Below are 13,569 nucleotides of genomic sequence, written 5' to 3' on the forward strand. Positions count from 1 at the left end.
TTCTTGCTCTTCAGTATTTATTATGCTTGGCATAGCTCCTGGAATAAAATATATCACAGCATCTCTTACACTGAATGACTCCAGGCAACTGGAGTGAAGGTACAAATGCATCAGCATTCCAGGTATCTCATACAATTGGGAACAGCTGCATTTTCTTAAGCAATAATGGCTTCTAGAAACATTTGCAGTAGCATGCATTATTTTTCAAGAGGTGTAGCTAAAAATCAAAGATGGTGCATGTAATCGTTCAAGCACTGGATTTAATGGTTCCTGCTTCATGGGGCATATGGCGGTGGCAAAAGGGTGGCAGATATTCTGTCATAGGCTGGTGGAGCATCAGGCACCTGTGAAAATGGAAATCAGGAAAGGGAAAATAATAATAATATAATAATTTATTACTTATACCCCACCCACCTGGCTGGGTCTCCCCAGCCACTCTGGGCAGCTTCCAACAGGAGATTAAAAATACATGAAAACATCAGTCATTAAAAAACTTCCCTAAACAGGGCTGCCTTCAGATGTCTTCTAAAAGTCAGATAGTTGTTTATTCCTTTGACATCTGATGGGAAGGCGTTCCACAGGCCGGGAGCCACTACCGAGAAGGCCCTCTGCCTGGTTCCCTGTAACTTCTCTCAGTGAGGGAACCGCCAGAAGGCCCTCAGCGCTGGACCTCAGTGTCCAGGCCGAAAGATGGGACTGGAGATGCTCCTTCAGGTATACTGGGCCGAGGCCGTTTAGGGCTTTAAAGGTCAGCACCAACACTTTGAATTGTGTTCGGAAACGTACTGTTATTCATATGCTAAGTTGTAACTTCAGAACAACCCTGTGAGGTAGGCTAGGCTAAGATGTAATGACTGGTCCAAGGTCACCCCATGAGCAACGTGGGATTTGAACCCCAGTCTCTCAGGTCCTAGTCTAAAGCTCTAACCACTCCACTGGCCCTCTCACTGCACTCTCTGGTGGTCACAGAAAGGGTTTCCAAATGTTAAGAAAAGGATAATCTTACCACATGGCTTCTGTTGCTGTTGTATTCCTGCAAGGGCAATTTGGAGCCCAACAAACCACTTTTGCCTTCCGAGATCCTTCCAGTGGCCCCTCCAAAATTCTTACTCTGTGGCACACAGGGAGAAAAGAGCAGAGAAACGAGACATTTGAATGCAAGGAAAATTAGAAGGTCCATAATATTTTTAAAAAACCAGTAATGAGAATTAAGTCTAAGAGTGTTTTGCACATGAGGCCTAAATCTGTTTGTGGCTTACATCACCTGTCTGTAATGTCAGTGTGCTTTCGGTTTCTTTTTTTATCCGCATTTAACAGTCACATGTGGTCTCGCACAAAATTTGCTCTTTAAGTCACTGTGAAAGTGGGGTCCTACTTGCTCTCACCCTACAGTGCATGTGTGATTCTTAACAAGCTATAGTCTTGTAATACATCCCTTCTGCATCAACCTTTGGCAACCCTCTGCGGGCTGCGTCTGATGGGGGTCTCACCAAACATCTGGAGGGCAACCAGTCTGGCAAAGGCTGTCATAGGCTATTGTGCACATTGAGTACACCCAAGGCTTAACTTAAAGGTAAAGGTAAAGGGACCCCTGACCATTAGGTCCAGTCATGACCGACTCTGGGGTTGCGGCGCTCATCTCGCTTTACTGGCCGAGGGAGCTTCCGGGTCATGTGGCCAGCATGACTAAGCCGCTTCTGGCAAACCAGAGCAGCACACGGAAATGCCGTTTACCTTCCCACTGGAGCGGTACCTATTTATCTACTTGCACTTTGACGTGCTTTCAAACTGCTAGGTGGGCAGGAGCAGGGACCGAGCAACGGGAGCTCACCACGTCGCGGGGATTCGAACCTCCAACCTTCTGATCGGCAAGTCCTAGGCTCTGTGGTTTAACCCACAGCACCACCCGCGTCCCCCTAAGGCTTAACTTACGACAGGGCTAGTATCTGCTCACTATATTTAGGTTTAACTCTAGATCATAGGAAGTACAGTACCATACAAATGTACCTCTGAGCAGGGGCAGAGTGTATTTGCCTCACCAGTACTGAGTAACCATGGAGTGTATTTGCACATCAGAGTTTAGGGGAAAAGACTACTGGACTGTGGATCCTGGGCAGAACTGAGATTCAGCATTTTTTAATTTTAATTTTTATCCTTACCAGAAGGCTTCTATAACCATTGCGCTTTTTGTAATACCAACAGCCAATAATCAGCAAAGCTGTAAGAATCACAACAAGAATTCCAATGCCTGCAGCCCTGTTTGGGAAAGAAGAGGACACCATTACAAAACACATATGGGAACAAGGAAGATTTTACTATGTCCTGTGCGAAGCACAGTTTTAACACAGGGCCAGGCAAGCCAGGAGATGCAACAACCGGTTTTGTTTTTGTAGCTTCGTAGGGAACGCGATGAGCATTTTGAATCAACTCTATGAAACTCTGCATATTCAGTACAGAATTTGTGCAAAAAAAAAAAAAAAAAAAAAACCACACACAGGCAGCCAGGAACAAATAAATAAAGATGGGCTGCAATACAACTGGCACACTGCATGATGAGGCTTCCATCTGAATAGATTTTGATATGGAATTATCTCCTTGTAACGACACTGACACAATAGGATTTAGAGGGGATGAAAGGGCTGAGTTCAAAAATATTTCAGTACCAGCTGCATGCTGCAGGTGGAAATGGCATGCATACAACTGCATCTCACACAAGAGACAACCTCTCACACAGCGGAGGGGACAGGTACGCCCCCCCCTGAGGGTGATGGGACGTAAAAGTGAATGCGCAAATGATTATTTGTTTATTTGTGGTGTTTATAGTCCACCTCTCACCTGAAAGTCCCAGGGTGGAAAATGCATAAATACGCTGAAATTGAACAATGACAATAAAATGGAAACAATGAAAATAAGAAATAAGGCAGGAGAGGCAGTGAAAACAAACTTATCAAAACTCATTGCACGTCTACCAAAGGTCTGAGCAAAGAGGAGCATCTTCCACCTGTTATGAAAAGGAAACAGAACTGAAGCAAGATGCCCCTCAGAGAAATTATTCCAAAGGCACAAAGGATCCCTGGATGGTTAAGTCCAGTCAAAGGTGACTATGGGATTGCGGTGCTCATCTCACTTTCAGGCCGAGGAAGCCGGCGTTTGTCCACAGACAGCTTTCCAGGTCATGTGGCCAGCAGAACTAACCCGCTTCTGGTGCAACAGAACACCATGATGGACACCAGAGCACAAGGAAACACCGTTTACCTTCCTGCTGGAGCGGTACCTATTTATCTACTTGCACTAGCATGCAAGTCGCGGATGACTCTGGGGTTGCGGTGCTCATCTCGCATTACTGGCCGAGGGAGCTGGCGGTCAGCTTCCAGGTCATGTGGCTAGCATGACTAAGCCGCTTCTGCAAACCAGAGCAGCGCACGGAAACACTGTTTACCTTCCCGCCAGAGCGGTACCTATTTATCTACTTGCACTTGACGTGCTTTCAAACTGCTAGGCAGGCAGGAGCAGGGACCGAGCAACGGGAGCTCACCCCGTCGTGGGGATTCAAACCGCCAACCTTCTGATCAGCAAGCCCTAGGCTCTGTGGTTTAGACCACAGCGCCACCCGCATCCCTGAGACTGGCCTCTTTAGGTCTCCTATATTCATATGTAGGTCCTGGCTTTTGCAATGCTTACAGGCACTCAGTCCTCACACTTTTGTGACAGTCTATTTAACTACTGTTGTTAGAAGGGTGGGGTACAATTTGGCTTAAATCACTGGGGAAAGTCAGGTTTTGGTTTTCATTAGGAGCCCCCAAGCTTCCCCCCCCCCCCAGTAATTTGAGCCCTGGGCCAGGCTGCTATTGCCTCTTATGGTGTAGCTTAGACTGTGCCATTCTCAAGTTGCCCCGGTCTACTGTATAAACTGTGAAGAACTGAAGTCAGGGTGGACAATCTTCAAAAGCCTGGAAAAATTAGCAATTGGATGCAGCGAACCAGCACATCAGAAACCTAACAAGAACAACACATTCATGCAGAAACACCCTTAGGACAACCACAGTTGGGGATAGTTGTTATAAATATTCTTCATTCATTCCACAAAGTATTAAAGTGTACATTAAAAGCAAAAGGGGAAAAAAGACACTTCATATTGGCGAGTCGACTCCCATCTCCCTCCCACCCTGAGATTTGTTCCCCCCGGCTCCGTTTTCGGTCTTGTTTGTGGCCAGTTTCCCCTCCGACAGCTGTGGCTGTGGCTGCAGCAGCTCAGCTCTTGCAAAGCTGATCCTGGATGGAAATGAGGTTCTGCAAGGTGGAAGCCCCTGTTTTGTAGTTTAAATTAAAACCCAGCAGCTACTCTCTACAAGTTGAGGGAGGGGGGAGGCAAGGGAGGAAAGCAAGCCTGCCCTGCCCAGAGAGAAAGGGGGGGCGGCAGGGCGAGGGGTGACCCAATGCCCACCGAGGGACCTTGTTAAATCTGCTCAGGGGCAATTCCAGGCAGCCTCAGGTAAGGAGGGGGGCAGCAACAGAGTCTGTGCCATTTGGGATGGGTGACATGAGAGAGGCCCACCCCCAACAGCAGAATCTCGTATCCCTGTGTGGAATCAAGTGTCCATGAGTTCCAATGTCATTCTTTGTTCTTTTTCAAATAAAATCACTACCCTAGAAATGTTAATCTGAAAGCCCAGAGGAAGCACCCAGGGGTGCTTCCCTGCATAAGTCTTGTTCAGGCCCTGCCCACAGAGAAGGGCTTTACGGGACCGCCTCTCCTGGTCTGCCCCACAGAGGACCTTAAGGTCCATGAATAACCATAGTTTAGAGGTCCCGGGCCCTAAGGAAGTCAGACTATCCTCCACCAGGGCCAGGGCCTTTTCAGTGATGGCTCCGACCTGGTGGAATGCTCTGTCCCATGAGACTAGGGCCCTTCAGGATTTAACCTCCTTCCACAGGGCCTGTAAAACAGAGCTATTCCACCTGGCCTTTAATTTGAATTCAGCCTGATATTTTATTTCCCTTCTCTTCCCTCCCCCTCCCCTTTTATGAAGATCACCTGCTCTGAGACCCCACAGCTAATTCTCCCCTGGCCTCCTCACTGGTCCAAGTAGGACCAATTCAGCCAGCTAGCCCTGGGGATTATCTAATTGATTTTTGACTTTTATTGTTATTCATGTTTTTATACTGTACTTTATGCTGCTTTTATAATTAAGTAGTCTAAAGTGTTTTAAATTTGTTGTTAGCCACCCTGAGCCTGGTTTTTGAACCGGGGAAGGCGGGGTATGTATACATACATACATACATACATACATACATACATACATACATAAATAAAAATTATAATTCTCCTTCCTCCCACCAAGAGACTGGAAGCCTTGTACATGGGCAGAGGCTCAGCATACAGGGTGGGAGGGGGAGTAAAACAGGCACCCCCCCCCCCAGGAAAGGGGTTATAAATGGATGAGCTGAGAGCTTGACCCTGAACTCAGATGGAGAAAACCACTCTCCCTTTTGCGACTAAAATTGCGTATTTGGAATGGCATTGAAATAGTTTGTCAATAAGTCCGATAGCTCCGCTTACTCTTCCGCTGAAAGAGAGGTGGATCCCTTTCCTCGAGCAAAGTTTCCATCTAGGTAGTGCTGTCCCCTGGGCATCTTGTTTGGTTCAGATCACACCTACAAAATGGACAAAGGGGTGACCATTCTCTATGCGGAATTTTCATTGTATCCTTGATAATCTTGGCAGAAACACAGCCTCATTTGTTGACTGGACAGTTTCTTAAGAAATTAAACAGCTCACTGACAATGTTTCCCAAATAGTCATACTCAGCTGAAGTCTTGAATGGGGACCATCTAGGGCAGGCATAGGCAAACTTGGCCCTCCAGATGTTTTGGGACTACAACTCCCATGATCCCTAGTGGTCAGGGATGGTGGGAATTGTAGTCCCAAAACATCTGGGGGGCGAGTTTGCCTATACCTGATCTAGGGTTCAGAAAGGTTTTTATTTTTACGATTTTAAAATTTTTATTTTATTGTCTTTTCTACTCTGCTTTAGATATCATCTCAATCCTTCGAAAGAGAAAAAAGGATGCTAGGAAAATGATTATACATTGATCCATTAAAGGCAAACGTTTGCACTGACCACTAAAAGGAAATCTCAATGACTGAATGAGCCGGTTGCTCATTAAAGTATTTTAATAAAGTTCCGCATGTGAAAAATCTAAGTGAAATAAATAGTCTCATCGACATTTCCCCACACATTCACTTCTTTGCTTCCATGCCCTCTGGTTTTAGAGGTGGGGGCCATTTCAGACTAGTGTAATCTGCAGAATATCTATATACATAGCAGGTTAAGAGCACATGCATTTTATAGTGTATGGTAGGCCAAAGGCTTTGCATTCAGAATCATCCTATATTTAGAATCTTGCATCCCCAGTTAAATGGTAGAACAGAGAACAAATTATGTGAAATATGCTGTCTGAGCCCCTGAAGACCGGCTGTCAATCAGAGCAGACAATTCTGGGCTAGCTGAATGTAGCCCTGGTAATGTAGCAAAGAGACAGAAAGTGAACTACAGGGCAGGTCTGACTTTGAAATGTTACCCTTGAACGCTATCAAATTTAAACATGGTGTGCTAAAAACAAAACCCACACTTTTAATTCATAAAAGAAAGGGGGGAATGATTTAAATAATAAAAAGTGGGCAGAGTGTTCTTACAGCTAGATAGCATCAATTGTTTAATGGCGCCAGATCACTGATTGAAGGGAGCTGGGTCAGTTGTTACGCCAAAACGTAATAAACCTATTTTTAAAATGAAATAAACTTCCAGTCCCTGAACCACTGTTTGAAGAACAGAGAGAGATTCCAGGATTTAGAATTCGTTGACCCTTGATTTTGAAAAAGACACACTGGAGCATTGTGTAACTTTAAAAAATCAAAAACGTAACAGGTTTTGCTATTAGGATGTGAATGAACACAACTCTGCAAAGGCAGTAGACCAAGGTTGTCTTAAGTTTATATTGCCCCGTGCTTTTCCTAATGTCACAATCTGATGGATTTATCTGCTTGTCATTTGTGTAAATACCCAGGGAAAATTAACCAGCCATATCAAATCAAACTGAATGGCTTCATCCAGAAAAGCACACAGATAAACATTTTGGCCCACAGCTATGCTACTTAAATCTCATTAAATGAAAGGAGATTGAAACAGCCTATCCAAGTGCATGATCGCAATCTCTGATTTCAGCAGTGCACAGAATAGTAAATTGTGCTGTGAACTAAAATTACAGAGCTACCACAGTCAGGTAAGGGGGGAGGAAACCCCATGCTAAAGGTCCCACAATTTAAGAAACTTATTTCTTAACCAAATACATTTCTTTCCAGAGATAAGAAAACTGGTCAAACTGAAATTTAATACAACATGAAAATCTTGTGCAAGAAATAAACAAGGCTTACCTTTCTTACAGACTCTGGCTGAGTGCTAAGGCATAACCAGATTTCCTTCCTCCTCTATCTCTTTTTTACTTTTTTAAATTTCCTCCTTAGGACTACTGAGCTCTCATGACCATCACGAGTCTGAATTCCTGGCGGTGCAGCGTTTTGATCGCTTTAATTAGCGTGAAAGGCTAAGACCCAAGAAATGGTTTCTGTTCTTTCCATTTCTACCCAAGCCCCTCCCAGAGGGAAGCCACATTCAGTTCAGTGGGACTTGTTCCCTAGATAAGTGTATCTAGGATTGCAGCCTTATGCAAAAAATAAAGAGTAGCTGTTCAATTATTGTGTGCAGCAATCCAGACCTCTCTTCTTGAAGCACTGCAGGGGGCAGAAGCAAATGCCTAATACAAGTACAGTGGACACTCGGGTTGCGAACGTGATCTGTGCGGGATGCACGTTCGCGACCCGCAGCGGTGCATCTGCGCATGCACAGGTTTCAATTTGGCGCTTCTGCACATGCGCAAAGTGCGATTGAGTGCTTCTGCACATGCAGAACCTAGAAGTAACCCGTTCCGGTACTTCCGAATTTCGGTGGGTCCGTAACCCAAAAAAACACAACCTGAAGCGTCTGTAACCCGAGGTATGACTGTACAGTGGTACCTCGGGCTAAGAACTTAATACGTTCTGGAGGTCTGTTCTTAACCTGAAACTGTTCTTAACCTGAGGTACCACTTTAGCTATAGGGGCCTCCTGCTGCCACCGCTGCGACACCACCACCTGATTTCTGTTCGCATCCTGAAGGTACTATTTCTAGGTTAGCGGAGGCTGTAACCTGAAGCGTCTGTAACCCGAGGTACCATTGTGCAAAGGACAGCTGCAGATATGATCATCTCAGCTCAAACTGCACCTGAATTCTAATAACCAGGTGGCCTGATGGGCCTCTGAAGTTCTGGGGGTGCCAATGAGACAGTCCTATATAAGCTCCATCATTTTTTACATCAAAGAGGGTGCTTGCAGCAAGGTCTCTGCTCTTTAAAATATGGCGAGCTTAAAATGGAAAGAGACTTCCCTGCAAGCTGACTAAGGGCTCAACCGGCAATCTTGTAAAACAAATGTAAAGATTTTTTTAAAAAATAAAGATTTACACAAAAGCTACCTATAGAAATATAGAACCAATAAGAAGGTTTGGGGAACTAGAGGGTTCATCTGAATTAACTGCCCATACAGCAGTAGTGATGTATGGAAGTGAGCGCTGGATCATATAGAAGGCTGATCGCCGAAGAATTGATGCTTTTGAATTATGGTGCTGGAGGAGACTCTTGAGAGTCCCATGGACTGCAAGAAGATCAGACCTTTCCATTCTTAAGGAAATCAGCCCTGAGTGCTCACTGGAAGGACAGATCGGGAAGCTGAGGCTCCAATACTTTAGCCACCTCATGAGAAGAGAAGACTCCCTGGAAAAGACCCTGATGTTGGGAAAGATGGAGGGCACAAGGAGAAGGGGACGACAGAGGACGGGATGGTTGGACAGTGTTCTCAAAGCTACAAACATGAGTCTGACCAAGCTGAGGGAGGCAGTGGAAGACAGGAGTGCCTGGCATGCTGTGGTCCATGGGGTCATGAAGAGTCGGACATGACTAAATGACTAAACAACAGCAGCAGCATTGAACATGAACTGGTAGCAGGCAATAAATAAAGGGTCTAATTAGGGATGTGTATAGATGCTAGGGGGACGTGGGTCTAAACCACAGAGCCTAGGGCTTGCCAATCAAAAGGTCAGCGGTTCGAATCCCCGCGATGGGGTGAGCTCCTGTTGCTCAGTCCCTGCTCCTGCCAACCTAGCAGTTCGAAAGCACGTCAAAGTGCAAGTAGATATAGGTCCGCTCTGACGGGAAGGTAAACGGCGTTTCCGTGCACTGCTCTGATTCGCCAGAAGCGGCTTAGTCATGCTGGCCACATGACCTGGAACCTGTCTGCGGACAAAACGCCAGCTCCCTCGGCCACTAAAGCGAGATGAGCGCCGCAACCCCAAAGTCTGACTGGACTTAACGGTCAGGGGTCCCTTTACCTTTATAGATGCTAGGAGAGGATAAATTTATTGATTAATATCCTTCCTTCCTCAGGTCTGTGAGTTCAGCAGAGTGCATCTCTTAAGATGGTGTCTGAGCAATGGACCTACCTACTAGGCACAGGTTTTCTGCCTGTATTTTTCACTGTTGTGTCCAGCTTTAATAAATTCAATGGGGGTGGGGCACAATACTTGAGTAAAAAGGTATAATACTCACCACCTGGTTTTCTATAAATGTTTCCAGCATGTGCCTTTTTGTGTGTCTGTGTAAGCGTGTAAATATTTGCTTCAGGCCACCACAACAGTTGCATGTAATACCATCAAAATTAGCACCTTTTCCATGCTACTTTATTCTACATTGCACAAATGGAAAATAGCCCATGGAAGCAGGATAGAAAGAGCCATGAGAGGTGGGGGGGGGAAGCGGGGGGAAAATAGCATGAGACCCAAAGTCAATGAGAGGCTTTTTTGTACTCCTTGTGGCTAAAAACAAACCAGGTATACTTTCTTCCCTCTCAGAGGAGAATTCATCAATAACTGCTTGCAGAGAGCGGGGATCACATAAAGGGGTTCTTTGTCATTGCCAGCAGCAAGGCAGTCACAAATCACCCATGTGATGATAATGCCAGTGCATTTGTGCTTCGCCATGGGCTGATCTTGCATTCAGATGACTCAAGATTCCAGATGTCAAAGGTCTATTATTCTCGAGAGCGATGAAGAGATCCCTGTCCGTGTTAGCGAATCCCTTCGGAGCAGGCAGTTGCAGAAAAAATAATATTAATATCCGAGCAGTTTATAAGGTGAAAACATGGGCTTGATCGTGGTCTTGGTTTTGCTGGGGGGGGGGTCTTTATTAGTCTGCTTGTATAAATTCCAAATTAGCTATACTAACCGCCCCCTCCACATTTTAACTCGTATGCAGCTGGCAGCAGACCTCTGTTTACAGATCTATTTCTTTTTTAAAATCCATTTTTGTTCTTGTCTGGTAACACACAGCAGAAGTATTTCTGCCAGTAGCATGCTACTCCTAAGTGCTGAGCGAGGTCAATCATTGTGTTGACCCCAAAAGGTGAGCTGGTTTGGAAGCTCTGCTTGCGGCAAATGATGGCCAAGATGACCCTGGGAGCAGCTGTAGTATGGAGCTCATTTGCATTTCACATTATTGGAATATTATTGGATATTTAGCTATGCCCCAGGCATAGCTAAAGGGGGAGGTGATGGTTAATACCAGCGACCTGTGTTCCCAGGTGACATAGCCTACCTGGGTCTATAAAGGTGGTGTGTATCTTAACTTGGGTGCCGACAAGCCATCTTCTTGCTACAGAATCTTTTCCACCGAATGCTGTGAGGAGGGAACCTTTGGACCTTTGCTGTAAATTTGTACCTTTTAAAAAATAAAAAGTTAGACCTGATCTCTCATCTTTCTTTGGAATCCCTGTGTATCTGAACTTGTGAGTCCACTACTCGCTCAGTCAGCTCCAGTGCCAGATTTATGTATAAGCTAAACAAGCTATAGCTTACACCCCCCCCCAGTTTAAAAGAAAAAAACTTGGATGTACATTTCCAAAATATAAGATAAAAAACAAATAAAATAAAACCTACATACAGCAACCGTGTTTTGTGTTGTGTAGGCTCTTATGATGTAGGTAATGGGCCCTGCCATTATCATTGGTTTGCTATTATTATTTCATGTTATAGCAAGTTTCTAGAGACTAGATTATGAGTCTTTGTAAATTGTGTTTCTAAAGGAACTTTTGTTATTGCCAAATGCCAATGTGTTTGCGTTATTAAGTTTGTTATGGATAAAAAATCATTTTAAGTTAGAGCTGAATAATTATTTCACTATTAATATACTTCTTAATTGTATTTCACTGTTAATATACTTCTTCTTAATTGTATTTCAGTTCAACAATTACTTTGATAAAATACATATTTGTTATGTGCAAGTGGCTTTAGATACCTATTAGGTCCATAAGTTACCTTATAGCATATATTCAACACAAAAAACAGCAACAATTTGTTGTTGACAAAGGACAGCTGGACATATAAAGGGCCCCATTACCTTCAGTAGCTTAGGGCCTCATCAAACCTAATTCCAGCCCTGGTCAGCTCCTGTTCATTAAATAGGAGAGGGTTCATTTTGTCCTTCATTTCAATACAGCTTTATATTTTTAAGGAAAAGAAAAATATCAAAAGCAGTTTACAACATTAAAATGTCGTATGAAACAATCTGGAATAAAAAGTTACTGAAGAAAGTCAACTATAAACTAAAATAATATCTTAAAGTAGGGTTGCCATACGTCCAGATTTTCTGGGGGGAATTTGAGGAAATCGCCAAAATGTCATCGTTCCCCCCCCCCCGCAAAAGTCAACTTTTACTTCTTTAAATATGGCAACCCTACCTTAAAGATTACAAATAACGCATTACAAAGGAGGTCAACTACAAAATTCACATTTGACGGAGCAAAGTTAACAACAAAATGAACTTAAACATTTCAAAGGAAAACATTACTAAAGGAAGTAGAATATGAAATGCACATTTAAAACAGCATTTATTCCATTTCCTTTCAAATAGTTCTTTCCTTTCCTTATATTTGACTGGGAGCCTTCTGTTGTTTGTAGTATGGTTAGTTTTCAGATGCAACAAAACATGTTATTTTTTAAATTTTCCTCTCTAGAGGGAGCTCTAGTAACATGTCACCTTTACCATCTTGTCTGTGCTAGATGCAGAGATGTTATTTAAACGTGAGACAATTACTCCTTTAAGGAGTTCATGTCTGATAAATGGTTCCAATGGATACACATTTGTCCCAAACACATTTTAGCCTTTGCATTATATTACTGCCAAGCTCTTTTCAATGCTAATAGCGTAATATTCCCTTTGTGAGTCCCAAGGTTGCTGACTTTTGCTTTGGACAAGCAGGAGATTAGATTGAGGAACATTATGAGGACATAATGGATGTAGGGTAATTCTGTAGTGAGCAATGTAACACTCGTAAGCTTCTTTACATATTTTGTGCTTCAGCTAATATTATTTGAACTTCCATTACTATACTCCAAAACTCCAAAAATTATACTGACAAAATCTTCCCTACAAAAGTAATAAAGACAGGTATGCCACAGGTAGATGAATTTTTTTAATTGTGTTTTAAAAGATGTGACCAACCTCAAGAATTTATGTGCAACTTGTTTTCTCTAAAACAATTTTCTTCTCTAAAAGTATGATTAATGTTTTTTTAAAAATCCATCTTCAGCAATATACAGAATGTTTCATGGGCAAGTGTCAAACATATTGTAATGTTTATTGGAAACTGTTTAAAAAAGTTTTCTGGCAGAAGTTTAGTGTGAAAAACATAACCAATGTGGGAATTCATTAATTTGTTGTTTAGTCGTTTAGTCGTGTCCGACTCTTCGTGACCCCATGGACCAGAGCACGCCAGGCACTTCTGTCTTCTACTGCCTCCCGCAGTTTGTTCAAACTCATGTTGGTAGCTTCGAGAACACTGTCCATCCATCTCGTCCTCTGTCGTCCCCTTCTCCTTGTGCCCTCCATCTTTCCCAACATCAGGGTCTTTTCCAGGGAGTCCTCTTCTCATGAGGTGGCCAAAGTATTGGAGCCTCAGCTTCAGGATCTGTCCTTCCAGTGAGCACTCAGGGCTGATTTCCTTCAGAATGGATAGGTTGGATCTTCTTTCAGTCCATGGGACTCTCAGGAGTCTCCTCCAGCACCATAATTCAAAAGCATCAATTCTTCAGCAATCAGCCTTCTTTATGGTCCAGCTTTCACTTCCATACATCATTAATAGATAGCCACAAATTAATGTCTCTGAAACAAGACCCATATCACTCTTTACTATGGATTCACAATTGCAGATTAGCATCACATCTCTGTGCTAAAATGGAAGAAGGTGAAATTTCTTCCCTTCCATTTAAGGACAGTCTTGCTATGTTCTTGATGGGGGGGGGGGGGAGACTTCCAAACACTGGCAAAAGCCTTTAGGGGTCCTCCAATCTTTAAGATTTATGCTAAATCGGGTTTTAAAAAGGGGACTTTTCCCACTTCTTCCTTTTTTTTAGTCTGATCTTG

General features: G+C 43.6%; 1 protein-coding gene across 2 annotated transcripts; it reads right to left on the reverse strand.

The window, feature by feature from the left end:
- Window positions 1-9,723, reverse strand: MLANA (melan-A). 2 transcript variants are annotated; one of them, XM_083720029.1, is made up of 5 exons: window positions 9,700-9,723; window positions 5,561-5,655; window positions 2,160-2,256; window positions 1,007-1,111; window positions 1-344 (listed from the first exon to the last, which is right to left on the reverse strand). In XM_083720029.1, the coding sequence occupies exons 2-5, from the start codon at window positions 5,632-5,634 to the stop codon at window positions 276-278; spliced, it is 345 nt and encodes a 114-aa protein (XP_083576155.1). In that variant the 5' UTR covers window positions 5,635-5,655; window positions 9,700-9,723; the 3' UTR covers window positions 1-275. The 2 variants fall into 2 exon arrangements, with proteins under 2 accessions (XP_083576155.1, XP_083576154.1); XM_083720028.1 differs by lacking the exon at window positions 9,700-9,723 and adding an exon at window positions 7,436-7,593.
- Between the last annotated feature and the right edge of the window lie 3,846 nt (window positions 9,724-13,569).

The sequence above is a fragment of the Podarcis gaigeae genome, assembly GCF_964106915.1.
Source record: "Podarcis gaigeae genome assembly, chromosome: 17".
Lineage (NCBI taxonomy): Eukaryota > Metazoa > Chordata > Lepidosauria > Squamata > Lacertidae > Podarcis > Podarcis gaigeae.